The sequence below is a fragment of the Pezoporus flaviventris genome, unplaced genomic scaffold (assembly GCF_033815535.1).
Source record: "Pezoporus flaviventris isolate CSIRO_AGI_PZ_B2104156 unplaced genomic scaffold, CSIRO_AGI_Pfla_v1 ptg000013l, whole genome shotgun sequence".
NCBI lineage: Eukaryota > Metazoa > Chordata > Aves > Psittaciformes > Psittacidae > Pezoporus > Pezoporus flaviventris.
Window position 1 is genome coordinate 2,871,053 of NW_026892561.1, and position 26,450 is coordinate 2,897,502.

At 41.0% G+C, this 26,450-nt stretch overlaps 3 protein-coding genes across 3 annotated transcripts in view; 1 reads left to right on the plus strand and 2 right to left on the minus strand.

Moving 5' to 3' along the window:
* LOC133268311 (protein zyg-11 homolog B) overlaps nucleotides 1-26,450 on the minus strand; it is a 306,890-nt gene that overhangs the window by 147,534 nt on the left and 132,906 nt on the right. The window lies entirely within an intron of this gene.
* On the minus strand, nucleotides 1,237-8,103 carry CPT2 (carnitine palmitoyltransferase 2). The gene is made up of 5 exons (XM_061451219.1): nucleotides 7,759-8,103; nucleotides 6,801-6,881; nucleotides 6,582-6,688; nucleotides 3,084-4,388; nucleotides 1,237-2,235 (listed from the first exon to the last, which is right to left on the minus strand). Exons 1-5 carry the CDS (start codon nucleotides 7,890-7,892, stop codon nucleotides 1,904-1,906), a joined length of 1,959 nt encoding a protein of 652 aa, XP_061307203.1. The 5' UTR covers nucleotides 7,893-8,103; the 3' UTR covers nucleotides 1,237-1,903.
* SLC1A7 (solute carrier family 1 member 7) overlaps nucleotides 9,243-26,450 on the plus strand; it is a 54,609-nt gene continuing 37,401 nt past the window's right edge. Inside the window, exons 1-3 of the mRNA XM_061451235.1 lie at nucleotides 9,243-9,685; nucleotides 10,744-10,823; nucleotides 26,221-26,436. Coding sequence (XP_061307219.1) covers nucleotides 9,545-9,685; nucleotides 10,744-10,823; nucleotides 26,221-26,436 — 437 coding nt within the window. The 5' untranslated portion in view covers nucleotides 9,243-9,544. The remainder of the gene's footprint in view (nucleotides 9,686-10,743; nucleotides 10,824-26,220; nucleotides 26,437-26,450) is intronic.

The following is a 26,450-nucleotide window of genomic DNA, read 5'->3' on the forward strand; positions in this document are numbered from 1 at the left end:
TTCTTGGCAAACACTCACAATCTTGCCAGCTGCTCTCATGTTTAAACAACAAACACAACAACAATAAAAAGCCAAAATCACCTTTAGTGAATTTAATTCGAAGACTTTTGTTCTGATTATTGTTTCCTGATACATTATTTCCTTCATCCTCCCAAATGATCTCCTTTGTTTAAATGAACAGCACATTAAAGGCTGCAAAAAGCCCTGAGTAGGAAAAGTTTATGAGCCTTCAGGTTTCTAATAGTTAAAGCATGCCTCTCCCCTTCCTAGCACTTGCAGTTCATACTTCCAAGATACAGTATTGCTTACACTGAATGGGACAAAGAAGAAACACTGGGAGACACTGGGAGAACCTGGAAGCTGAGGTATGTGAAGAAAGTAAAGGCAGATGGGTTTCTGAGTGAACCTGATCTGTCACATCCAACCAACGTGCTCAGACTTTTATGTTCTGCTAATATACTTGGTTCTTTAGGACACAGTAGGCTGTGCTGAAAGACATGAGGTGTGTTAGTTTTACACAGTGCTGCAGAAACAAGTGCTACTGTGCTGCTCAGCTCCAGAGAAAAGTCATCTTCCCAGAAGAGTCAAGAGGGTTTAAAAGGCAGAGGAGTTCAAGTTATACCATAATGAATTTTGCGCAAAAAAAGGTATAATTTGTGTACCTCTGGCTTCCTGACTGGTGAAGACCTCTTCCCCCTTTGCTATCACCCACTTTGTAGCTGGCAGAGTCCCTGTTGTGAAGAGCACATGAGGAACTTGTCTGCATCTGTTTCATCTCACATTCACAGCATCACTAAGTTTTACTGATGTCTACGCTCAAGCTCTCCTGTCAAGCCTTAGGCTTTAGAATATCTGCAACAAGAATGCCCAAATGAATTGAAAATGCAGCTCTAGGCACTAAGACTCTGGCACTTACTACAATAAATAACATCAAAAGTTCTAGCTGACAGAACAAGGAGGAAACAGGAGAATGTTCTGTTGAGATTACTCTTCCACAGTAAGAGGATGTTTGGAAAGAGAGAATCCCAAAAGATAAAATTCAGTGATTCTTTTTAAGACCCAGAAGCACAGGTTTACATAGCAAAACAACAGCAGATCATTGGAGAGACTTTGGAAGGGGAAAGCCAACACTACAGAATGCTTTCAGCAGCATTCTTTTTAACCTCTGTAAGAAACATGAGCTATCAATAAAGGGACTACCCATACAGTCTAATTTTGATCTGGCAATAGAGGAACTTTGTGGTTATTAACAGATAGCTTTATTACAATACAGTCTTTTCCAGTCAATTTAACAACACAGTTGGTGATTGCAGGTTACTTAAAGCCTCCCACTTCATTTTTTTTGTTTCTCAAAAAGCTGCTACAGTGGAAAAGCTTCAAGCAGTTGAGGCACAATCAGTTCTGATTCAAGTTTAAAGAGAAAAGTAAGTGTGACCATTAGTAAGCAAGCTTACTGCAAGAGTGCAAATGTAACCACTCCTTCACATTTCAAATTATTGCTTTTTTACTTATTAAATCAAACAGTTTAAGAGTGGTATCACAGTACTATAGTCTGTTTGAACACTCATGGAACACACATGTTCCATGTTCAGAAACTCAAGTAACAATGCTTTTTATTTTAAATGAAGTGTTCTGAGAACATGTGGATCTGTTGGAACAGTTGTGTTACTTAATTTTGACATTGTGAATGGTTCTATTTCCTCAAACATGCATTCAAGGGCTGTATTTGATTTCTTTAAAATAGATACAAATTTCCTATGAACCTAACGGTATTCAAGTCCAGTGAAGATAAATGAAGCCAATTAAGCTGGGCAGCCTCAGCCATGCTGAACAGTGATTAGTTTGCCCATTAGACACAAGCTGCATTTTGTACTGCAGCTGTAGTGTTCCAACGTTTTTATGTCTAACTGCCAATTTTCTTGCCCTTTAAAACATTAAAGATATCTTCTAGTGACTTGTGTATACACTGAAGGTATTCTTTACCATTCCTAGCTGGGTAAGAGGAAACATTACAACCTATCCAATCATCATGTACCTGATATCCTACTCCAAAGCCATCAGACACCACTGGGCCAAAGCCTCCTAATTGCACAGATGGACTAACCAGTGTGCTTGTAGAAATGATGTTGTGATTAATCCGAGCATAGGCTTGGTCTTGATAAAAATCAGGCAGTGCAATACCCTTGGATAAAGCTAAATGGCGCAGCACAAACAGATGTCGGTCAAATCCCTGACCTGTTAAAATAAAATAACAAGTGTTAGAGAGATGACTAATTTTTATAGGAATAAACTTGCTCATTTTGACATCACGTTCATTTTCAGCCACAAAAGAGGAGCTCTACAGATGTGGGGTTTACAGAACCAAGACAGACTGCACTTTCAAGGCATGTATCCTAGGGAATAAGGGTTTGCTGGTTTACTGCTAGCCTCAAGCTGGAATCGTGATGGTAAACAAAAGTGCAATGTTAACAGACAATAATATATTACATGCTTTGATTAACTATTTATCTGAACATATCCAAAACAGAGAAAGGCTTTCCTAAAATTTATGAATCTACAGAGAAGAGTATCTTGTGATAACAAAAGAATACGAATTTCAGACTCTATGGGGTAATGTTAAACAGTCCATTTTACTGAAGTAAAACACCAAGTTACGCTTCTGGGAAGGAGAGTTGGAAAGAAAGCATTTAGAAAAATACCAGGAGTAGTACAGCCAAAGAACCAATTTGATTTGGAGTTGATAAAAGCCTTTATTCCCTGCAGGGTTAAGAGAGTAACTCCTCAGACATAAAGCCAAAGTTCTTTGTTTCCCTGGGGAGCACAACACACACTAAGTATTTCTCAAATCTTTAAATAGCCCAGTTGCTCTAAGGACAAAAAAGTGTAAGAAATTCTCAATACACTGGCAGTGAAGTGGGCAGCACAGAGGTATTCTCCTCCATCAAGAGGACAATATTGTTTTGTTAAGTTTACATTAATATTAGACCTCCATCAAAATTATTTAGCTGTGCAGTAAATGTTCACAGCAACCTTAACAGACATTTTAATGCCAAAGCAAAAGTGTTTGATATATTCTTACTTACCCATAGCAGCTTCTTTTGTCAAACGGCCATGGTACTTTGAGCACTCCACTATCAAGTTCTGAAGCTCTTCTGTGCTGTGTTTGGATACTTCCCTGACAAAAGCTTCTGAACACTTCTTCGTATGGATAGAGGCAGGACGTATAGTTTCTGTACGACCGTGTTTGAAAGCTGCAGTACTACAGGACTCGTATGTAGCAACAGTCTGATTGTACTGTCTAAGGAAAGCCATCTGGAAGGCGAGCTGAGCAACAGCATCTGGGCTTACCTTCTTCTGCTTCAGAATCTCCTTGCCCCCTTCATTGAACTGAATCAGATTAAGAGATAATGTTCCTACAGTGGCATCAAATTTCTCTTTGGCTTTGGTAATTCCTGCTTTTAAGGCATCATTCAGCTTAAAGTCAAGTTTACGCACTGCTCTAGAAGAGTCTACTGAAGCAGGCTGGGACTGGGGGCTAACGGCTGGTGCCTTGGTGCTGTCTTTAAAAACCTCATTCTGGAACCTGAGCACAGCCACACCATCTCCCCAGGAATGCTCAAAATTAACTGCTGCAGTGCCATCCTTAGCTATGATGAGAGTGAAAGATTTGTCATACCAGCGGTTAGCACCATCTCCATGCAACATAGTGTGGGACAAGTGCACGAAGTCTTTAATAGGAAAATCATCTAAACTTAAACAAAACAGAGCAGAGTCTACTTTCTGAAGAGCTTCTTCATTGCCATTATCCAGTAGATTCTTTCTCAGCAATGCCCATGTATCTCTGTTTTCACTGGAGAGATAGCCAAGAGGGAAGGCCGGGGCTGGACTGTTGTCACTAAGGATGTATTTCAAGTGTGCTTGTATTTCTGAAGGTTTCAGCATATTGCCATCTCTATCAAGAACATCAAATATATAAAAATTTCCACTCCTCAGTACTAATAAATGTTTTGCATTTTCATCTGTATAAAGCTCATCTCTCTCGGGCTTAGGCAGCCGCGTGGAGTTGAAAAGCCTGAAGTACTGAGACATATCTAGGGGGTATGCATTGACCATGTAGGCACCAAACCAAGAAACTGAAGAAGGCACAAATCGGATGATGCTTTTGAAGAGCCGAGTGTCACTTTTTTCTGGATTGAGGTGAAAAACCTCTGGTTCCAGACAACCAGCCCTGAAGGTCTTCATAAACCGTATAGCAGAAACAGTCATGTTCGTAGCTCGTATGAGCTGATCGTTATATTCAGATTTTGGATCAGGATTAAAAGACAGAAAGGGATTAAAATTCAAAACAACAGATTCACGTGCTTTTAGGTACATGTCAAACCAGGGACCTGAAAATGGAGAGTTGAGAAATAGGTCAGAACATAAAAGCAGCTTACTGAGTCGAACAGAGGTTCATGTAGTCAACATCCTGCCTCCAACAGTGATCAGGAATACCCACCTACTAAAGTGCATACAAACAGACACACATAGTAATTCCCCCAAGGATTCTCCCAACCTCCAATTATGAAGAAAGGTACTGTTTGGCTAATTGTAAGGATACTGTATTTGGAGTAGTATGTATCAAGAGTGCAAATGTCATCACCGGCAAGGGACAATTTGTTTTCTATGGCTCCATGATAAACTACAACTCCCATGACATACAATGCAGCTTCCAGCGCTGTATGTTGGTGAACATCTAACAGTTGGACTGGAATATGCCTTTACTTACTCTCAAGCTACTAATTTCTGCTACTCTGGCACTGAGGGCATGCTTCTCTTTAGAACCACCTCTACTTCTGATCCAGTGTTTCCCTCATTCCTGGCAGCATTCCTCCACCTGCATTTGCTTTCTTGCATTTCCTTCCTCTTTATATCTACTAAAATGATCAGCACAGGGCAGAACTCTTGACACTGATGCATAACCATCAGACTCTGAAGTTGACAAAAAGACAAGGTTAGAGGGGACCTCACAGTTATTCTTCCAGGCCCTTCCAGAACATTCTCTGAAAAGTGGAATTACAATTGATACCATCAGGACTTTTAGCCTGTCAGCATATTCAGAAGCATGACTGTGACCCAAAAGGTTCTGTGCCTACCAGCACCAACAGAATCAGTCATAGCTCTAAAAAGTAGTCACGTCTTTACACCTGCCTATGAGTAAACAAAAATCCAGAGGGCAAAGGGGGAGAAGGGATCTTTAAAGTAGGCTGTACTTCATCATCAGTAACAAGCTCAAATTCAACAAGCTCTGGCACTGCACACTGAATGCAGGCACAGGAAGCAAGTGCACACCAACTTCATCTCAAGGCAGATGATGTATTAAAAACTATTATTCCAAGCGTGGATCAGTTGCAGGTAGAACCTTCTGGCTGAAGTGTAAGAAGGGCAACAAGAACTTAGGTACCTAAGTTACAATTTTAATTTCAGGTCCTCACAAGGGAGTAACTAGCATTCATCTACAGCTTTAAAACCACATCTGTCATCACCACATAACCTTCAACCTTGGACTTGAAAGTCCAGGGCGAAGGCAACTATACTTACTTTCAGAAAACAGTTTCAAAGTGGAACAGGTCTTTTATGAGGCTTTACTATGAGTAATAACTAAACAAAAAGGAATGCAAATACCCCACGGTTCACGGACAAAAAGCAGCATGCTGGTCAGCACTAACATAAAGCCACCAGTTAGAGCCCTGGATGGTGTTCAAAGTGAATGGAAAGTAAAAGACAACAAACCAAACAGCAGCTTTTATGAAATTATCTGGTATTTTCTACAGAACTTAAGGCAGCTAACACCCTTACAGGCAGTCCCAACAGACAGCAAGGTTAGAAATGCATTTGCTGGGCAACATGCAGACTTGTACTTCCATGGGTATTTGAATATCTCCACCTCTATTGCTATCCATCCAATACTTCCCTAAGCAGACATCTGTATTTGGAAATCTATGGATATAATAATACGGAAAAATAATTAAAAAAACCCTATATGCTCTCCCTCTTTTTTTGTTATTTTTTTATTCTTATTTTCCTCTTTCTGTCACTCCTTTGCTTCTACTCTTTAAAAGAATACGGTTTTGTAGTTCAGGAAGGGGGTTAAGCCCAGAGGACTGACCGCTTCTACCTCCAAAAGGTTAGTCATTTTCTCTTACCTTCCCCCCCTCAAAGTTCAACCTTCTTGCTAAATAACTTGCCAGTATTTGAAAATGATTGCTTTAGTCTCCTTCAGAGAATTACAAGTTAAACTCCTCTATTAGCATAAACAGAAAGAGATGTGTCACCACTGAAACACTGATGAAAAACCTGTAAACTCAAATTTAAATACAGTAACTCATGAAAAAATACCTTTCCTCCAGTATTCATGTATCAAGAACTCTAATACATACAAGTTATCATTTTTCCTTCCATCACAGACTCAGAATTTGCTCAAATACAGTCACAGTATTCAGAGCACGTTACTCCACACTTACGCAGTACAGAACTTAAGTTTGTAGCATTATGAGCTGTTGTCAAACATTACGATCTACAGACTCCTATATCCAACATACCTGTGATGTAACTAGTGTGCTTGTTCTGACTGTCTTGAGCAACGAGTTGCTCATGCAGCTCTCTTCCAATTCCCTTTTCAAACTGATGAGCAAGTTCTTCAGTTTTCCTGCAGTAATCGGTAAAAGAGTCGGAATGCTGTCACAAGCCACATTCGTTTGTAATACCTGGTTTTGAAGCAGCACATGTCACTGCAGTATGTGTATCTTGTTTGTCCATACCTGAATTGGTCATCATTTAAAAGTGGTTTCTGGGCATTCAGGTATCTCCTAATTGTGTCTTCTAGTTTGGGAACCGGCAGTCTGAAGGAAGGGGAACAGAGAGACACGCGCGTCATGAACTAATGAAGCCTGAGTTTCTTACACAGTTGTTTCTCTTTGCCTCCCCTCTTCCCTACCCTTCCTTAAACACTGTACTATCCAAATGACTCAGAAGTTTCTTGTGGGAGAAGGGAACAGATGAACATAGGTCATCACAGCATAAAGTTCTTGGAAAAGAAGGTAGAAAACCAACCGGACTGTAACAAAGGTACTGAAGTGAAGGGCGTTGATACTTTACAGGGAATACAGTGACACAAACTGCTACAAGGAGAAGCAGCTATATCGAAATGAGGCTTAGTTTGGTAGCTCCCCCTGCATTTGATCTTCGCCTTCCCCTTCCTCCTGCCTTACTGCAAATGCCCTCATCAGTATCTTTGTAACCTTCCCCTCAGCCTAAACATTAAAACACTCTTCTTACTACAAAATAATCCTACAGCACTCAGAGAGGTTACTTTGCAACCCGAAAGGACGTTTCAGTAGTGAGCTTCTAGTCATATTTAGGCTTTAAAACATGAAGTCATTCCTCTCCGCTGTGCCCTACGAAGGGCAAATAAAATACAACGAGAAGCGAGCAGCACAAGCGCGGCTGTGCACACACGCCAGAACGCGTCTTCTCTCTCCTCTTCACAACGGACTCCCGCCCAAGTCCGCCGGCCCCACACGGCCACCAACCGCCCTCCCGGAGCCCGTCCCGCCGGCTGCCCTCAGCAGCCGCCCGGGGCTGGCAGTGCCTCTCGCCTCCCTGGGGGCCTTACCCCGGGTCCCACCCAGCGGCGCCTCGGCAGGCCGCGGAACGGGCGGTCCCGGAGGGCAAGGGGCCCGGCGGGCGCCCCGGGGCGCGGAGCAGCGGCCGCCGTACCTGGGCAGGCTCTTTTGGTAGTGCATGGTGGGCACGATGCTGCGGTGCAGGTACTCGGCAGCGCCCGCGCTGCTGTAGCCCCGCCGCCAGCGCAACGCCGCCGCCCTCCGCGGCACCAGCTGCCGCGCCGCCATGACATCCGGTCAGGCCCGTGAGGCGCTGTCCGCGCCGCCTCCCTCGCTGCCGTCCCGGGGCCGGAGGAGCGGCTGCTGCGACCCTGGCCGGCTCCCGGTAGCTCCGCGGAGCCCCTCCCGGCGCGGCGGAGCGCCCGGCCCCATCCGGGGTGAACTCACAACGCCCCGCGGCGGGGCGGAGGCGGCACCTCGGCGCCTCCCGGCGCTTTCTTACACTCGGCTGTAGTAACGGGGGCTTCTGCACCGGAACCCGGCCGGCCCGGGGGCAGGCCCCGCGGATCGGAGAGGTCGGACCGGACAGGCCCCGCATGGCCCTCTGCGGGGTGGGAAAGGCCCAGCTGAGGGTCGCAGCTGCACCAGGAACAGCGGGCGTGGAGGTGGACGTGGTTTCATGAAGCACATTCAAACTTTTACTTCATTCGTGAGGTGTATTCGATCCGTTAGCAAAACTATCTAGATATTAGAACATGTCTGGTGTGGGATGGATCAACGCTAATTCAGTCCTCTCTTAATAAAATTCCACATTAATAAAATGGTCTGTGAGCCTCTTTGTTTTGACAGGACTCTGGTTCATTATATAAATGCCACTCGTTTGTTCTTCTTGTGTGTCCCTGTGTCTTACTGACCATCCAGTATCCAGATCCTGCCTCCAGAGAGAACGGTTTAATCTTTGGTGAGCTTTTGTGAGCATTTAGCCGCAAACACTGTATTACAGTATAAACCAGAATATTGTAAGCACACAATTCTGTTGTACTCCGTGGAGTATTTTCCACAAAAGCACCAAATAGACTAGCTGAGGAATGACAAAATGTTCTGGTAAGAAAGCATGGCGTGGTGAAATGGTGATGCATTTTTAAAGACACTCACTAGCATAAAAATCAGCGTTGGGATTGAATGCAGACACAGTGAAGGAAAGGAAAGCAATCCCTGTGGCTTAGTCTGATAATCCTCTGAAAGTAAATTGGCCCTACTCTAATCAACATAGTTGTTGGAAGAAAAGTGAAATCATTTCACTTCCAAGAGAATAAATATCAGATGCCAGAAGGTGTACTTGTGTGTTTTGGTATACAGCTATTTTCAGTTCAGCGCTTGTCTCTTGTGGTTCTCATGCAGCCTTTGCTGTGAAAACAAAACCCCCAAGCCTGCTTTAATTAATGAAGTTCAGTTTCACCTAGCTTGCCCTGTTGTGATAGTCCAGTGCAAAATGTTACCTGCTCTGCCCTGTAGAAAGACTGTTGAAACATTCCTGTTACCCATTGGAAGGCAGGACTTGCACTGCTCCCTTTCTAGGTTTGGCTGTCCAGACCCGAGGGAATACACTCAAACACTCTCCCAGGAGTGTCACTTTGTTTTGAGCCAGTCTTCATACAGAAATACTACTGCATTCTGTTCTAATTTTCCAGAGCCCCCTAATCTTCTTCCAGGCTCTTAATGATGTAGTTGATAATAGGATTGTTGGTATTAATTTGGAACAATAATGCCAGCTGCTTGCTTGATGGCTATTGGCAGAGGAGTGACCTTGCAGGTCAGCTAAGCAGAACTGGAAGTGCTTTGATCTGATCTATACAGAGCTTGTCCACCCGAACAAGAGGAGCGAGTGGATTCTCTCTCCATGGGATGCTGATTCTTCTCCAAGGAGCACGGAGGACAGCATGGCAGTGGCTTTTGATGCAATCCTAGCTCGGATCAAGGATGTTTGTAAAAGAAATGGTTTACTTATTCTCTCGGTGTTGTCAGTCACCATCGGCTGTCTTCTTGGCTTCTTCCTGAGGACGAGGCGGCTTTCCCAACAGGTAAGTGTGACACGGCAGTGTATCACTACAGAGAAAATACCACACTTATGTAACTAAGGACGTAGCAACTGGTGGAACTTCAGGGTGGACTTTTGAAGATAAAAAGCATCTATATAGATATTTGTTAAATTTGTGTCATTTCATCTGCTTGTTAATCTACACTGTTCTTTTCACACATTCTTAATACATTTGCAGTGGTTCTGGTCATTAAGACATCTAGTCTAGCATCAGCACATTATAATGTTGCAAATGTGGATAATAATAGTGGGTGTTTAAGCTAGATGTAATAGACATGTAGTGTCTAATATAGACTTGCTAAAAACTGGTGGTGCAATATATTGGTTGGATTTCATATTACTTTGGTACATGTACACCTAAAGAAAACACCGCGAATATTTTTCCTCATCAGAGGTACAGATGTTTATATGATACCAATGGTATTTTGTATTAATAAATTTGAGCTCTCCCATCATTAGCAGACTGTGTTACTACAGTCACCCAGGGATTTCTCCCCAGCACACTTCGGCTAAGCTCTTTGCAGGTACGCATTTCTTTCTGCTGTAATCAGACAGACTGGACAGGGCAGTGTGGACTGCTGAAAGCATTGCTTGAGCAAGCAAGAGATGATAGAAATCTCAATTAAAAAATATGGCATTTAGTAAATGCAACTGAACTAAACCAATTCTATGTTCTACTGCTGGCTACTGTCTGAAAATCTTTTGTGTCTGAGCAGTAGCTTCATACACACCGAGGAAAACACACAAAATGCAGAATGAAGAGATTATTTAGGGCAGCCTATTAATGGTTGTCCCCATGAGGTGGCACATTTCATTTTCATCTTCCTTTGTGAAAGAACGCACAATGTACTGTGTTGAATTACAACACAATATGTAATCTAATCAATTTTTAAATGGTCTTTTAAAGCCTGCTATCTTTGCCATCTTCTACACCAAAGCTGTGGATTTTAGCAGTGTTATCTGATTCAGAGCTCTAGAAAAACTCTTGAAGACAAATAGTTTTTATCTCAAAACAATAATCATCTCCCCATGTATTTCTAGGAAATCAGTTATTTCCAGTTTCCTGGTGAGTTGCTGATGAGGATGCTGAAAATGTTGATTCTCCCACTGGTTGTCTCAAGGTAAGTGAGGACAGTGATTGTTCCAATAGTGAAGTTTCCTAAATGAGACATGTCATCACCACTATTTGAGTTATAACAGAATGAATGTCAGTGTGCTGGAAGCATTACTAACTGATGTACATTTATATTCTCAGTGGAGCTATGAACATGTTTTTTAATTGATAGGCTCATTTCCACAATACCTCATACAGGTATTACTTGCTTCCTTACTTGTAATGGGTGAGCCTTTTCCTTCAAACTGAACTAGAAATTAAATATATGGAATAAATAACCCACCTTATAAAAAAACCTGTATTAAATGTAAACAATTGAAATAATACATTATACAAATAAGATGAAAAACACAATTTATAGGCTTATGAAGTATTGAGAGAGATGCTGTAGCATGATTAGTATTGCAAAAACCAAAATCATTCTTCAGAGAACTAATAATATATGCCTGGCTTCAACTGGCATATATTGCCAGTGGTTTCTTAGTGTACTAAAGGCAGAACCTTTAATGGTGCCCTTTTATTGGTAGCAGAATTGATGATCTAGATATTGACACTGATGGATAGTCTCTGCAGGTGATAGGAGACATCCTAAGTGAGCGTAGGATATGTTTTCCTCTAATCTAGGTTTGACATGTGAATTTCAGGTTAGATATAAGGAAGAAGGTCTTTACTGTGAGGGTGGTGAGGCAAGTTGCCTAGAGAAGCTGTGGCTGCCCCATCCTTGGGAGTGTTCAAGGCCAGGTTGGACATGGGTGACATGGTCTAGTGTGAGGTGTCCCTACCCATGGCAGGGGGATTGGAACTGGATGATCTTAAGGTCCTTTCCAACCCAAACCATTCTATGATTCTTCCAGCTGACTACAGTCACCATCAAAACACCAGTTTGATGGCCAAAAGCTCTTTTGTGTGCCTAGTGCTGAGAGAAGAAGGAGAGTAACAAAGCTTAAGTTTACATTACCAGATCTGTTAATAAATTCTTGCAATATTTGGTGCCTTTCCTTGAAGCCTCAGTTTCTGGAACCTAATACACCAAAACCTTATCTTCACATTCAGAAAAAAAACATTTCTAGACCAGATCTCTGAGAGCTGCTAAAAATTAACACAACCCAGCACTAATTTTATTTTTAAATCATCTACCTTTACATCTACCTCCTCATGGCTTTTCACAGAATGAAGCTGAGTCATGGTGCTTTGTACCTGAAACTAAATGCATGACTGTAGACTCATACTTAGTTCTGCCCCATGAAGCTAGAGAAGATCAAGACCAAACATGTTAGAAGATTTTTTGAGAGGTGGAAGGAGAGTTTTCCAAAGAAAGCATGAATCTCACATCAGAAAATGACATAGTAAGGAGGGCAGAAAATGGTTGGAGTCACATGCCCTTCCCTAAAATGTATAGTTCTTTAGATCCTCTTGTGTTGAGCCATTAAGTGGAGTAACAGCACAGTAGGACAGCTGCATTGACATGCCTTGTGATAGCACTATGTGTGTTAGGAGGGAATCTCTTCAGTTACACTGTTAGAGCTGATGGACACCACCCTCTGAGGAAGAAAGAGAAGAAACTGTCCAGATTTTCAAGGGGATTAACTCTAGTTGCAAGACAGTATGAATCTATCTCCCATTACTTGCTATTGCATAATGAAATTTCAGGGGATTGCAAGTGAAAAATACTCCAGATAAAATTATATTCTTATACAGGCCTTTTTTTTTCTCCAACAAACACAGTATTTCCCACACGTCACAAAATCAGTATAATAGTGCTCAGTATTGATACCAATCTGCGTGCACATTTAACTGAAATTTCTTTGTCAATTTGGAATATTCTCATCTTGTCCTGCAGGAGCAATGGCATTTAAATTATCTTCTAAAATACTCTCTATTATTTTTTACAAAAGCCAGGGGTACAGCACCATAAGAAGAGCTCTAAATCTTCCTCTCCTAGTTGAAGTTAATGCAAGTTTTTCCTTGAACAAGAAAATTACTCATAAAGAAAAGGGAAAGTGAGAAAGAAAGGTTAAAAGAGGCGCCCAGTGCAAAATATCCTGTCTCCAAGTCCAGAGTTTATCTTGAAGGGTTGTATCAGAAGTAAAAGGTGGCAAGTGTGTGGCTTGGGCGACTGATAATAAACTAGAAAATCTCACCCTTGTAGGTCACTAGTACAAATCCAGCCTTAAACAGAAATGGCTTAAAATGTGTACTATCCCTCCTCTGACCTGATAGTTACCGAGTTAAAACCAGGGACTTTTCAGATTGTATCCATTGAGAATGAAAAACTTATTATATGGTCAGGTACCTCTGAATGCTGATTATTTTAAAAGCTCCTGGAATGCAGAAGAAATGAGCTGAACAACAGGAAACTATTCAATGTACAGTTCCTTTTTTTACCCCGCTCTGCCCCAGCACCTGGAAGTGCTGTATCCCTGAGCTCCTGTACCTGCTTCTGATTGTCTCCTGTCACCTGTTTTCCCAGAGAGAGAGAGATATCTTGGAAAAGCAAGCACCAACCACAGCCTGCCAGTTTGAACCTTGCATGAGCTTTTGTTTTTGTTGTGACGTGGGTCTTCGTTAAGGACAGGGGTTGATATTATTTCATTTATCTGGTTACATAAACAAGTGTCATTGCATCATGTGACAACTGAAATATATTTATTGCCACATTCTCTGCCTGAGGTTATAAACACTGCTTATAGCTATTACTATTCACTGTGTCTCGTGTATAGAGTTTGCTCTTCTTAGTGATGAAAACAGGTACCCACATAGCAAAGGATGCCACTTCTATTAGCAACATAAAGAAAAACTGACAGTTTGTGTCTGCCTTAGGAATATTCAGTAGTAGAGTGTTACAAGATCAAATTTTAGACCTTATAATTAGAAGACATATTTATGTTTATTATATCCTTAAACATAGAATACTATTTTTTCGCCTGGGAATGAGAATATTAAGAGAGCTCATAGAGAACAGGAGCCAAATCTGAATTCATAGTTACACACTTAGGCTCTTACAGCAGCTGGACAAGGGAATGCCTTCAACAAGCCTGAAAGATCAACTGCAGGAGATCTGAAGATCCCTGATTCTCTTTGGGATAGAGGCCTTGATCCTCATTTGACAGCTGCAATGCAAGTAATACATATCCTTCTTACTTGCAAAAAGGTTTCAACACATGCTTAAGATTTTCAAACAGGCACACACGTATATGGCAGTGACAGAGGTGAATCTCAGTGCATCCTGCCCTTGAGTGCTCCATGGGTCCAGGTCTTCAGACAGACATCTGCTATCAGCTGGCCCAAGGTGCTCCAGTTTGTTAAACCATATTCTTTTCCTTCTATTCCATCTCCCAGCGTATGGAGAGGCTCAATCTGTATTACACCCTGTAGCCAGGAGGTGGCTCTGTCTGGAAGACTGAGAAACCACGAGTTCTAAGCGGTCCTCAGGCATCCCAGCATTTCCCAATAGTGCTACCTACTCACAAAAGTATAAGATCCCTACTGTCTTTCACTGTGGCTAATTATAATCTCACCCAGACACACACGCATATCCTTCACCTGCAGGGAGTGTTTTCAGGACAAGTTAGTTGGCAGAATACCTTTAGGTTCTCAGCTTCTTAAATGCTTGAAATAACCGTATCTCATGTCTTTGTGCTCCACATGAAACAAAAAACAGGAGAGGAAAAAACACTCATTTTTTCCCTTAGTACCTTCTCACATTTGATAAAGGTAATGTAAACCCTCTGACCTAACCCTGTCTGTGCCAGCGGTGCCAGGCATTGTTGCTGGCTCCAGCACAGGCCAGCCACGCCATTCCATACTGTGCCATAACTTCTGTCACCTCCCTTCTGAGCCTCTTTGTACTTGTGCCCATTCCCTGACCCATCATCTTCATCTCAGGTAGCAGGGTTTGGACTGGTCCACTTAGTGTGGGTCAGAAACTTCATTTTCAGTAAGCATAACTGCATTGACTTGATTTTTTGGGGGGAGGCTGGTATTGAGACCTGATCTGTTATGACTCTGTACTTTGTGACTGAGGTTTTGAAGAAGCTGCAAACTCCAACTGGGAAATTTACCACTGCTGAGGCATTTATAATGCCTCTTTTTGGCCTGGGTTTCTTCCTGTAGGCAGAAAGCTTACACTGTGGCATTTACCCTATAAAGGAAATTCAAAACAAGGCGGTTCCCATGAGCCCACGGAGGAGGAGAGCTGGCTCTCAGCCGTCTGCATGAAACCAGGTTGCTCCAAGCCCTGTCCAGCCTGGCCTTGAACACTGCCAGGGAGCCACATTTTCTCTGGGCAACCTGTTCCAGGGCCTCACCACCCTCACAGTGGTGAGATGCACATAGATCATTTCTTCCCTGTATTCAGCTACGCAGTTTCACAGACTTTAAGGAACTTATTCCCCCTTTTGGAGCCTTCTATCCCTTCTGTGTAATTTGAGAGAGAAAGAAAAGTTATTAGTAAGGGCTTTCACACACATGGCGTTTCACTGCACAAGCCTTCCTTCTTCAGCAAAGCAGGCTAAAGATGGAGTCACACAGGTTTGCACCAGCTGAACCTACTGACGTTCTCTTTATCACATGTCTAGTTATATACGTATATAATGTAATAGAAAATTGCAACCTTTATTTCAGCATCCCCATTGTTTATATGAGTAAGCTTTTATTTGGTAACACATACAGGGCCCAGTTTTCTAAAACTATGATTAGTAGTGAGCAGTGAGGTTGCTTGTGGGAAAGGAATGTCAGGGCAGAATTGAACTGCTTAGCTCTCGCTACAGGCTTGTTTCCACGGTGAACATTCCCTTTAGAAAAAGCAGTTTGTTTTGGTTAAGCTTAGGATGATTATTATATTTTGTGTTTATTTACCACTGACCATTTTCTGGATGTTTAAGAAATAGTGATCCTTTTTCCACATGCAGAAGCTGTTAAATTGTTCCCTTTATAGTCAAAGTTAAATGTCTGATCTGACCTGTATTATTTTACATTATAAAGCGTGTTCCTCTGAGTATGTTGTGCCTGGTACAAATGTATGGTAATACATTTTTATATTTTCTTGAAAGCTTATTTAGGGTAGTAGTAAATATTTGTTACTATCGGGGTTTTGTTGCTGAATTAAATACGATATGCTAAATATAGAACTGTCTGTCTTTTAGGGGATTCCTGTCCATAATGCCATCAGTTCCGGTAATCCCTTATCCTTCTGCTCAGATTCCTGAGTGGGTCATTCTTACTCATGCTGTTACAGCCTCGTATTTAACTAGAAACTACTCTCTTATGGTACCCTGTTCCCCACATATTTTTTTTCCCCCACAGCTCTTGGATTTGGGGAACAGATTGGCATTTTAATGTCCCACTAATGACAAATATTGCTCATCCTGTCCTAATCGAATTCTGTCATTGTTCAGCTGTGCTGAAACAAATGTTATTGTGCCATGCCAAATTTTGCCTGTTGCAACCCATTAGTTACATTTGAAGAGTTAACAATTGTATAAACTGTGCAAGAGGATGTGAGTGCAAACCAGCAGATGGGAGCTCAGCCCACCAGCCAAACTGGGCAGGCTAGTGGCAGATCCATGCCAGAAGCCATATAGCCGCATTAGCGTGGCTTTGCACCCAAGCTTGTATGCGACGGGCTAATGTTGGCTGTATGGCTTCTGGAGCAGCCCTGGCAGCTAAGAGCATAGGCAGAGCGAGTTCCTGTCTGGAGTTGTCTCTGCAGACATAACCTAAATAACTTCAGAGCAACAGTATATTCTTTAGGAGTTCAGGGTTTGGTTAAGTACATGCTGTGAGACAGACCATTAGCTTCACTAAATTATGTGTGCACTGTTTTGCTTGCTGTCAGCTATAGACGGAACTGGTAATAGACCACAGACTGGAGATGATTTATCTGTTTTACTACTTAAGATTACTGTTTGTTAGGGATGAGCAATTTGTCCCAAACACTCAGGCCAGTAGTGAAATTTGCAATCTAAATCTTCTACCATGATTATAAATCAGTGCCTTACATGGTCAATATAATGCCTATTCAGAAGGAAAATAGAGATCTCTAAAAGGCTAGGAAATCTATCTTTTTTCTTATATATCATTAAATTTAAACCAAAAGGACAGCCCAGATTAGTTCAGGCAATAACAGTGTGTTTATGTGAAAGGCAGTATGTGCAGTCCTGCTATTCCTGGTACTGAGAGACACTTTCTGTGTTGACAAATTCACAAAATTTACCTGAAGACTGAGTGGGAAAGGATGGATAACATTCTGGTCAGTTTTGGCTTGGTCTTTCCAGCTGTATATGATTTAAACTATTCCCTCTGGTCATTCTTTTGTAAATACCAGTCACTGTTTTTATGCTTGTGCAGCTGCCAAACTGGGGCATAATCAAGTGCAATCAAATTTATGTACTGTATTATCTAGCCAGGTGTTGAGGAGCAGCTGCAAAATGATGCCTATGGCTCTCTAAGGAGCCTGCTCACAGCAATGCTTTATAATGTACCAAAGCAGCTGTGTTTTGTCATAGAATTAAATTGCTCATGGAAACAGAGGGGTTTTTCTTCACAGTATTGGACTCCAAACTTTTCCCTCTATTTCACCTGTGTTACATTGCCAATAAGAAAATACTGACACTCAAGAGCAGGTCTTCCCCAACAGAGGAGGGTAAACCTTCTGCTGGGTTAGTATGGGAAAATCTGTGGGGTACCTGAATGATAACATAAAGCGTGTATAATGTCCCATTTCTGAACTACCTGTCAGGTGTATCACTGTAACGTACATCATAATAAAAATACACTACACCCCAGTGAGAACAAGCCGTTAGCCCTTTCCTATGATATACAATATACAGTATCTGTTGTGGAGAAAGTGAGTATAGATATAGGAGGTTTATGGGGATGACTAGAGAGAATCTCTGTATTTACATCCAGAGTGAAAAAAGCAAAACTCTGCTTGGATGAAACTGAAAGGGGAGGATTACCCAAGGGTAAAAAGAACTGGTCAGAGAGCAATTTCACTTTCACCTTTATACTACTTGAAATGATCAGTATTGAAATTATCTATTTTATTGTAGAACTGATGTCATATTACCCCAGAAGTCTTCCAAAGATGCCTTGAGAGTGATTGAGCTTGTAGAGGAAAATTTCATTCTACCTTCTTAGGAAACCTGATTAAGAATCCCTCCTCCATGCTTCGTCTTCTCAGAGGTTTCACTGCATTATCATCTGTAGCATGTTCTTATCTATGTTTAGGAATATGGGGTCAAATGGTCAGATCCCATACTGTTTTCCAGCCTTTTCTTTTGTCTGTGTAACCTAGAGGCCCAAGCTGTTTCAGTGAAAAATTACATGTTGCAGAGTTATGCATATCATAATGATAAAATTGGCCTGACTCAGTATGAGTTATGTAGGCAATGTCAGCAGGGATGTAGCAATGTGCAGTAGAAATCTATGATCATGAAGTGAATGGGTTTGGAAAGCACTGAAGTGATTACAAATGGGGTAAGAGATGTTTGTGACCTGACAGAATTTTTCTGGTGTCCTCTAAGAGCTCTAAAATACTTAGTGTCTCACAAAGGAAAAAGCAGCAACATGTGAAGATTGAGGAGCTGGCTGGATTCCCTCTGTTTCCTTAGGACAGAAACATGTATGAACAATAAACAGCTGAATAAATCTGACATTTGTTTATAATCCACATTTGTGCTTCAAATTCTTTTGCCCTTTTCTTAATCTGAAAACACTTAAAAGAACTGACAGAACAGAAAATCAAGTGTTACTGAGATTCGTGGCTCTTCCCACAGATGTGAAGCTGCACATCCATATTTAACAAATAATTGGTTTTCTGTTTGCATCCTGACCTTTGAATTTAGGAAATACTTTAATTTTTTTCATCAGAACAGCTAAAGTCAACAAGCCAGCCTGAATTCTGCCTGAGCTACACTACAGTGTCTCAAATCTCCTTTATCAGTCAGTGATCAAAGGTTGCTTTCATCTGGCATTAATAGATGGATCGCAGTAGCCTCATTGGGCTATTTGGGAGGAAGCAGTGACAGAATAGCCGTTGGACATTGATCTTCACAGTGTGTTGTACAAAGTCCTGCCTTGTTACATTAGTCCATAAAAACAGATTTCCTATTGCACACCAAGAAAATGCAATGCGTGGTGTGAATTCCTGGCAGGATTTTTGCTATCTGTGTCGGTTTATCATTAACAGGTGCAAGTATTAGATAATAAGGAAAGGAGATCTCAACATTCTGGGTAAAATATAAAACTCTTACTATTTTATAAAGCATTGTTTAAGAAACAATATCAGAAAGCTGCATGTTATGATGTACTAAGAATGTAGATTTGGTTTCTTTTGTAGGTGTCAATTTCTCTTCCAGCAGTTTAGCTGTAAAATTAAACACAATCACTGCAACCAGTGTACTGCAGACAGCGAGATTTTCTAACATACTGCTCATTGTTTGAAGATCAAGAGCCAGATTTTCCATCATTCCTGACACCTTGCAGCTATTTTATGTAGTAAAATAGCTAGTAAAATAGCTATATACTGAGGCTCTGAAAAGTTAATTCACATTTCGATTGCTATTTATGACTCATCATCTAACCATAGAGAAACTGCTGCAACAGTCCTTTTTGTAAAGCAGCTATCTCTTTTTGGATTTGGGGTTTTTCTGAGTGTAGACATTATTTCATTTGCATTAAGATATCTAAACTTGAAAAATTCTGTTTGCTAGTACTTGATTTTCAAAGGAGATGAACCTTAGTAGCTTAGATCTTCAGGAGGATTCTTGACTTCTCATCTCCTTTGAAAATCAGGCTGTAATACTGTGAAACTTTTAGTAATACATGACATTGAGGATCATTTCACTGACTACAGGTGATCATGACAGTTCCTTGATTGTGTTGAGATCAGCAGAAGCCTGTTACTACACCAGCAGACTATAAAACTGCTGGAGTCTGAATACAAGTCACAGAGAGATGAGGTGCCATTTGTTGCCTGTCTAGACTGTACACAAACATACAGGTAAAGAATGTTCATCTAAACAAATGGGCCACCCTTCTACAAGTGCCAGATCCAGCTTAGTTCAGGGTGTGAGCATAGATTATTGCAGGATTTTATCCTGTACTTAGACAAATGGTGTCACACACATGAGAGGCCCTAGCATCACTTAAAAGTGAGTGAATGGGACTGGAAGTTTAGATTGGCACCAGCTTCCAACCAAGATGCTACTTGATTGTAATATGTATACAGGTACAGGTCAACAGATGTGCTAACTACCTGTCTGCACACATATGGGCAGGAGGCATTTTTTCCTGTGCAGTGAGATATGACATCTAGAGATGAAAAAACAAAACTTCAACATATCACTGTTAAGTAAGGGCAGGCCACGTAGGGTGAAGCAGAGGCATGGACAGGCTACAGTCCTCTCACCAGTACCACTGTTGCTCCAGCACGTGATGAGAGCAGCAGGATTCTCTATCACAGCCATGGCAGTGTTTTGCTCTGTAGGTACTGTGTCATATTAGAGCAAAAGAATATCCTGGAAAGAAAGATCCTGCTGAAATAATTTTAACTGCACTGGGGACTAGGAGCAAAATCAAGCATCAAACTACAGAAAGAGCCAGAGGAAGTTTCTTGTCTCTTTCTCTCATTACTGTAAAGAATCTGTTGCAAACTGTTCCTCCATAGATGTTACCTGCATAGAAGTGAAGCAGCCTGTTGTGAAAGCGCAGGTAGATGGGGCATGGATGAGGAAAAGTCTGATGGTTCACTGCAATACAGACATCACTTCAGTATATCCTTCTTCACTGTAAATTGTTTGTCTTTAAAGAAACTGTCTTCATTTCTGTTTCCTTGTTTGTAAATTGGAGATACTGCCTTCCTGTGTGGTAGTAGGTTATATTAGTAAAGCATTTTAAGATGATTAAATGGCTTGTGGAAATGGATGTTATTACTACGTTGAAACTTGAAGGCACTGACCTTGACAAAGAGGTGACAGCCTGCCTGCATGATCAAGCAGCATTAGTGAAGCCAGCAATTCACTTTCATGATGCTCAACTGTAACATAATAATCTCTAATGTCTCTGTTAGAGGAGCTTCCCAGCCTTACTGTGAGAACTTGCTTAGAAAGGACTATTCTATGGCATGCTATTACAAAATGAGAATGCAAGGGAGGGTACAGAATGAATGAAAACCAACATGATTCTAGGAACAACTGTTGGTGGTTAATACTTGACCATTACTTCTTGACAGGATTAATGTCTTTCTAATCACACTAATCCCTTCTGCTAACTTTATCCATAATCCATCTATTTCAAAGCAACATCCAGATGGCTTCTGGTGGAGAGGAAGACAAAGTAAACATGCAGAATGCAGTCTTAGCAGCAGCTTCTTGTATTTTCCCTTTTTGGGGATATAGGTTTTGATCTTGAAACAGGTCAAAATATGTGCTTTTATCAGAGAGCAACAGAAATAAACTAGAGCATTGCAGAGAAGATAGAAAGTTCTATTTTTCTTTGTGAATAAAGTACTTCATAAGTACTGAGATGCTCATCAGTGACAGCCAGAACAAGCCTAGAGGTGCTCATAAGGGTTTAGCTACTTGTTTGCATGGGACTAATTCGATTTGCAAGCTATTGAAAGAATTCCCTTCCTCATTACTTCAAAATTGCTGTAGTAGTTTGAGGGGATTTATGCAGATTTCTCTCAAAGCAGACATGAAATTCACTAGTTTCATTGGTTTGTACTATTACCAGTATTTTAAACAACCTAGTAACTGACTTAACATTTTCAATAAGTCACATATGATAATAATTCCTGGAGTTGCTGAAGTCTTCCTCTTCCCTTCTAGTTTCCCCTTGAAAGCTTAATCTAGGTTTCTTTAGATCCTGGCTTTACTCTTCACTTTCCTCCCTCAACAAGGACTCCAGAAAGAAATAATTTATTCTAACCTTTCAGAAACCACATGGAAACTGTCCCCAAAAAGGAAACAAACTTTAATCAGGCCATCCTAGACAAAATAAAGTAGCTAGGATTTTTAATTTACTAACACTCAGCAATGAAACAATCTATGTCGTAGTGAAATTACTGTCTTAAATATCTGCCCAACTAAAATGCTGTAAATAAATAAATCTGTTTTATTACTTGCCATATCCAGCTTTAGATCAAAATGCTCCTGTTTGGTTTACTGGCTTTCTGACTTTCTTTCTCCTATAAAAATGTGGCTTGATAGTTCAGAGAAGAGACAAGACAGACTTAGCTACATCAAAACAACTTATTCCACACCAAAGCAAGCAGAGCAGATTTCGAATTACCTAAGTCCCAGTAAAAGAGCCAGATATCTTTTACATGTTAAGAATACAAAGCTGAACCTTAGAAAGATATTGTGGAGCATTGGGTTTTCATTGTGTACAGATCCTCAGGTTATCAAAACACAGCTTTGAAGACTCTTGAAAGCCTCAGGCATATAAGGGCCATGGGACAGATCATTACACAGATATAGAGTAGTTGTTACATTTTTGGAGGCTATTCTTCAAATCATGTATAGTCTCTGAGAATACACAATTGCATCCAAGATAAACAAAATGAAGCAGACTGTTCTAGACAGAAGAAAGAAAAATGCAGGAGATATAGGTCATGGGGCTACTTAGTTTATTATGGTGTCTGTTATTATATCCAGCACCCGACATTTCAGAGCAAGGTGCAAGAAACCTCTTAAATCATAGGGAGCCAGAGATTTCACTTGGATCCTACACTACAAAATTTAATATCTCATCCAAAAGTTCTTATATAGTCCATATTTAGGAAGCCTTAGAATTGAGATAATTTTTTTTTCTATACAAATGGTCCTTGAACATAAAATTACAACTTTTGTGGATTTTCTTCCCCCCAAACTGGTTAAATGAATGAGAGGCACTGTAATGATTCAGAAAAGCGCAGATTGTTTTTCATTGTCTTAATCCTGTTTCGTCCACTTGGACATTAGAACATGTCATGGAAACTATGCATGAATCTTGTGTGTGGAAGCTATTTAGCTACACAGTAAGTGAAATTCTTTTAATCTATGAATCAAATATCTGTCCTGTTGTTTCAAGCCTAACCAGATTCTGAGGCTTGACAAGAGTTGGAGGTGCACTGGTTTCCATTCCATTGTGTTCCGTGACAGTCTAGCAGTGGATGGCATGGGAACATCTTTGATGAAGCTTGGGAAACTATTGGGGAGGTTTTTATGTGTCTGAGAATATCTGATGAGAAATAGATTTAAAGGGAAAACCTAAACATAATACAGTGATCTTAAGTTAAACCATCTGGAAGCTTATTCCTCCTGGCTTCCCTATTCCCTAGGAAATAAGGAAAGTGCGGGGGTCACCATCCCTGGGTGTTCACACACCGTGTAGACGAGGCCCTCAGTGCCAGGGGTTAGTGGTGGTCTTGGCAGTGCTGGGGTAAAGGTTGGACTTGATGATCTTAAAGGTCTTTTCCAACCTGGTTGATTCTATGATTCTATGATTTCTTGGCATGCTTTGGCTACATTATGTGAATGTTAGAGCTCTAGAGATCAACAGTGAGGGACTCCTGTGATGTACTGTGATATACTTCATACAATAAGTATGATAATCAATATGTCTCTTAATCTTTATGTCTCCTGTCATGCTCCCTCTGGCATCAAACATACAAAGTCAAATGAAAAATAGTTAATGAGAGATTACTGTGTCCTATTCAATTTAAAATATTAAAGGCATTTCTTTCTGAAAATGATTCTTAGCAATTACTTAAAATTATATGACCAATGTTACTCCACAGCTTTTGGAGAATTGCTTCCACTGGTCCCTTCTGAGTATTGTAAGCCATGAAATATACAGGGCTTTTCTGAACCCAAACCTTTGTTCATACTTCTGTCACATGAGTTACCCCTGTTGCGCCTCCATAGTTAATTACTTTTGAGGACTTTCTCATCACAGCATGAACCAAGCATGACTTTATCTGGTGACAGGATAATCTCATTACAGATGATGATCTTGTTAATGAATATCCCCAAGACAGAGCAATCTCATTATTAGCCCCCTCAGGATTTGTCACCTAAGAGCCAAGGTATGATTAGATTCTAGCTGCACATCCTCCTCCCAGATCCTAAATGTCCCAACATCTTGAGGCTGAGGTAGCATCCCCAAAGGCACATGTACCACTGGACATATTTCATTAGGATTTTGTCCCTAAGTACTTCTGGACATACTTCTCAGGTGAACAATCAAGACAGTTCAAGTGCTATGTGCAGGGCTCACCTGTCCATTGCTCTGTAGAACAAGCACAGCACAGTGGCATCAAGCACAACAGAAGCAGTGTGGTTTTACCATACTGATAGTGGCCTCAGGGCAGTACAAGGAAGAAAAGCACACTTCCTGTCTCCTCAGTAGTGCCCTCTCCACTCTGCATGGTGTCCTATCTAAAGTTACAGATCTGTTGGTCAATGGTCAGGCGTTGATACCACTGGTATCTGTTTCCCTGCATAGTATGTCCATGATTACACTGAAAATGATTACCATGAGAAATATCCTGCTAGTTAAAAATCAGCTTCATTCTTATTTTCCCTTGTATTTTCTGGAAGGTCAGGATGGGGTGGATCAGTGCTGCAGTCTGGTACAATATAGGTATCTCCTTTGGACATCAATGAGCTGTTGAACTTGCTCAATGGCTTGTGAAACCTCAGCCTGTGAGAAGAGTTCAGTCCTAGAAATCTAATAGCAACATAGAAATTGTTTTACAGGAAACAAACACATTAGTTTGAGATAAAATTAGTTTGAGATAAACTGCTTTATTAAACTTAAATGGTTTAGAATATTTACTTTTCTGGAAGTATTATTGCTGCTACTGTTTTTTTAACATGCAGTGCTGTGTTTGTACATGGTGCTTTACAGACACATAGAAAGGTGTGATTTTTACCAAATACAATGATAAAAGAGAGGGAAAAGCAATGGTTATTAATGTGAGAGTTATAGAGATGTTGATTTTCAAAATGATCCATATTACAATGCAGCCAGTACTTCATCTTGCTCCTACAGTTAACAAAACCCATGCTAGATGAGAGATTGTCCATGCAGAAAAGCAGTACATTTTCTTAATTAATCTAGTGCATAGCAGGAACCTGAGCACTAAATCCCACCCATTTGATTTCATTAAATCTACTATAAAGGTTAAGCTGCACTTTAGCATTGGCTCTAGACAACCTCACTCAGCAAAGTGAGGTCAAGGGATCTTATTCAAGGAGGTGCAGCTTAGTAAATGACTGTTTATGAGGGAAGGGATGATAAATTGTTCTGATGAGAAAGCTGTACAGTGGGCATGCTAAACAGTAAATGTGGTCTTATTTTACTTGCAGTTTTACTGAGATGTATGAATCTATGATTCTATACTTTGAAGAGTTTACAGAGAATTATTCAAAGCTAAATCTCTAATTTCAAGCCCCAAGCAATGCTGCTGCCCCTGGGAAGTCAAATCCCATCCTCAGATCACTTGGAAACAGCATCAGGGCTTATGTCAGAGCAGCTGGAGCAAGTTCAGGGACCAAACTATGCATGGCCTAATTTGCCTATAGAAGAGGGTGAGTGGGATCTAAAGCACTTGGTGGAGAGTTGTATAGCTTGGTAGTGGTGGGCTATGCAAGCAAGAGCATGGACACTGGTCATCCTCTGGCAGTGGTGGGTAAGGAGCGAAAGAGGAAAGAAAAGGCTGAAGTGACCATAGCGTTTTCTCTGCTCCCCACCTGCCATGAAGGAGTTTCCTCTACATGCCATACACTGTCTCCATTGTGACTGGAGGCCCGCTGAATCACAGTCTGCTCCCCAATGTAACCTCTGGTAAAGCAAAAATATATTGTGCTTTGTATCGGTTTAGAAAGAAAGAAAGTTATTATTTTAGGTTGAAAAAAGTCCTATGTGCCCCTTAGGTTTTTAGTTTCAGTATTGTGGTCCTGCCTCACACAGAAAGTTGTGAGGGGGTGACCAAATATCCTTCAGAGGTCCCTTCAAACCTGAACTATTCTATGGTTCTGTAAAATGGTATGTTGAGTTTTATACCTAAGTTTTTATGATTGATTATTGCCATTGCTCCTCTGAACTGAGCTGTCAGATGTGTAGGTTCTGTAAAACTGTTCAACTTCTGGGAACAGTTGGTAGGGTTCAGTCCCCATGTGTTCAGCCTGAGCTTGAAGGTTCCTTTGACTAACCAGGATCTCATGTGGCAATTCGGAAACATTGCTTTAGACACAGAGGCTACAGCTTAAGTGTTTCTGCAAGCTTCTAAAAGCTGGTTTGTGGGCAATCCTAACAGAAGCAGGTAAACTGCAGTAATTAGGAAATTAGGTTTTCAGCTGCATTAATGTTATGCAAATGATACTATGTATGATGTGTTTGTTTTCTTTCCACAGCTTAATGTCTGGGCTAGCAGCCCTGGATGCCAAGACTTCCAGTCGATTAGGCATCATAACTGTCACTTACTACCTGTGGACAACATTTGTGGCTGTGATTGTAGGAATAATTATGGTCTCCATTATCCATCCTGGTGGAGCAGCACAGAAGGAGAGTACTGAAGAGGGTGGAAAGCCCATCATGAGCTCTGCAGATGCACTGCTTGACTTAATCCGGTAACTGCATTCAT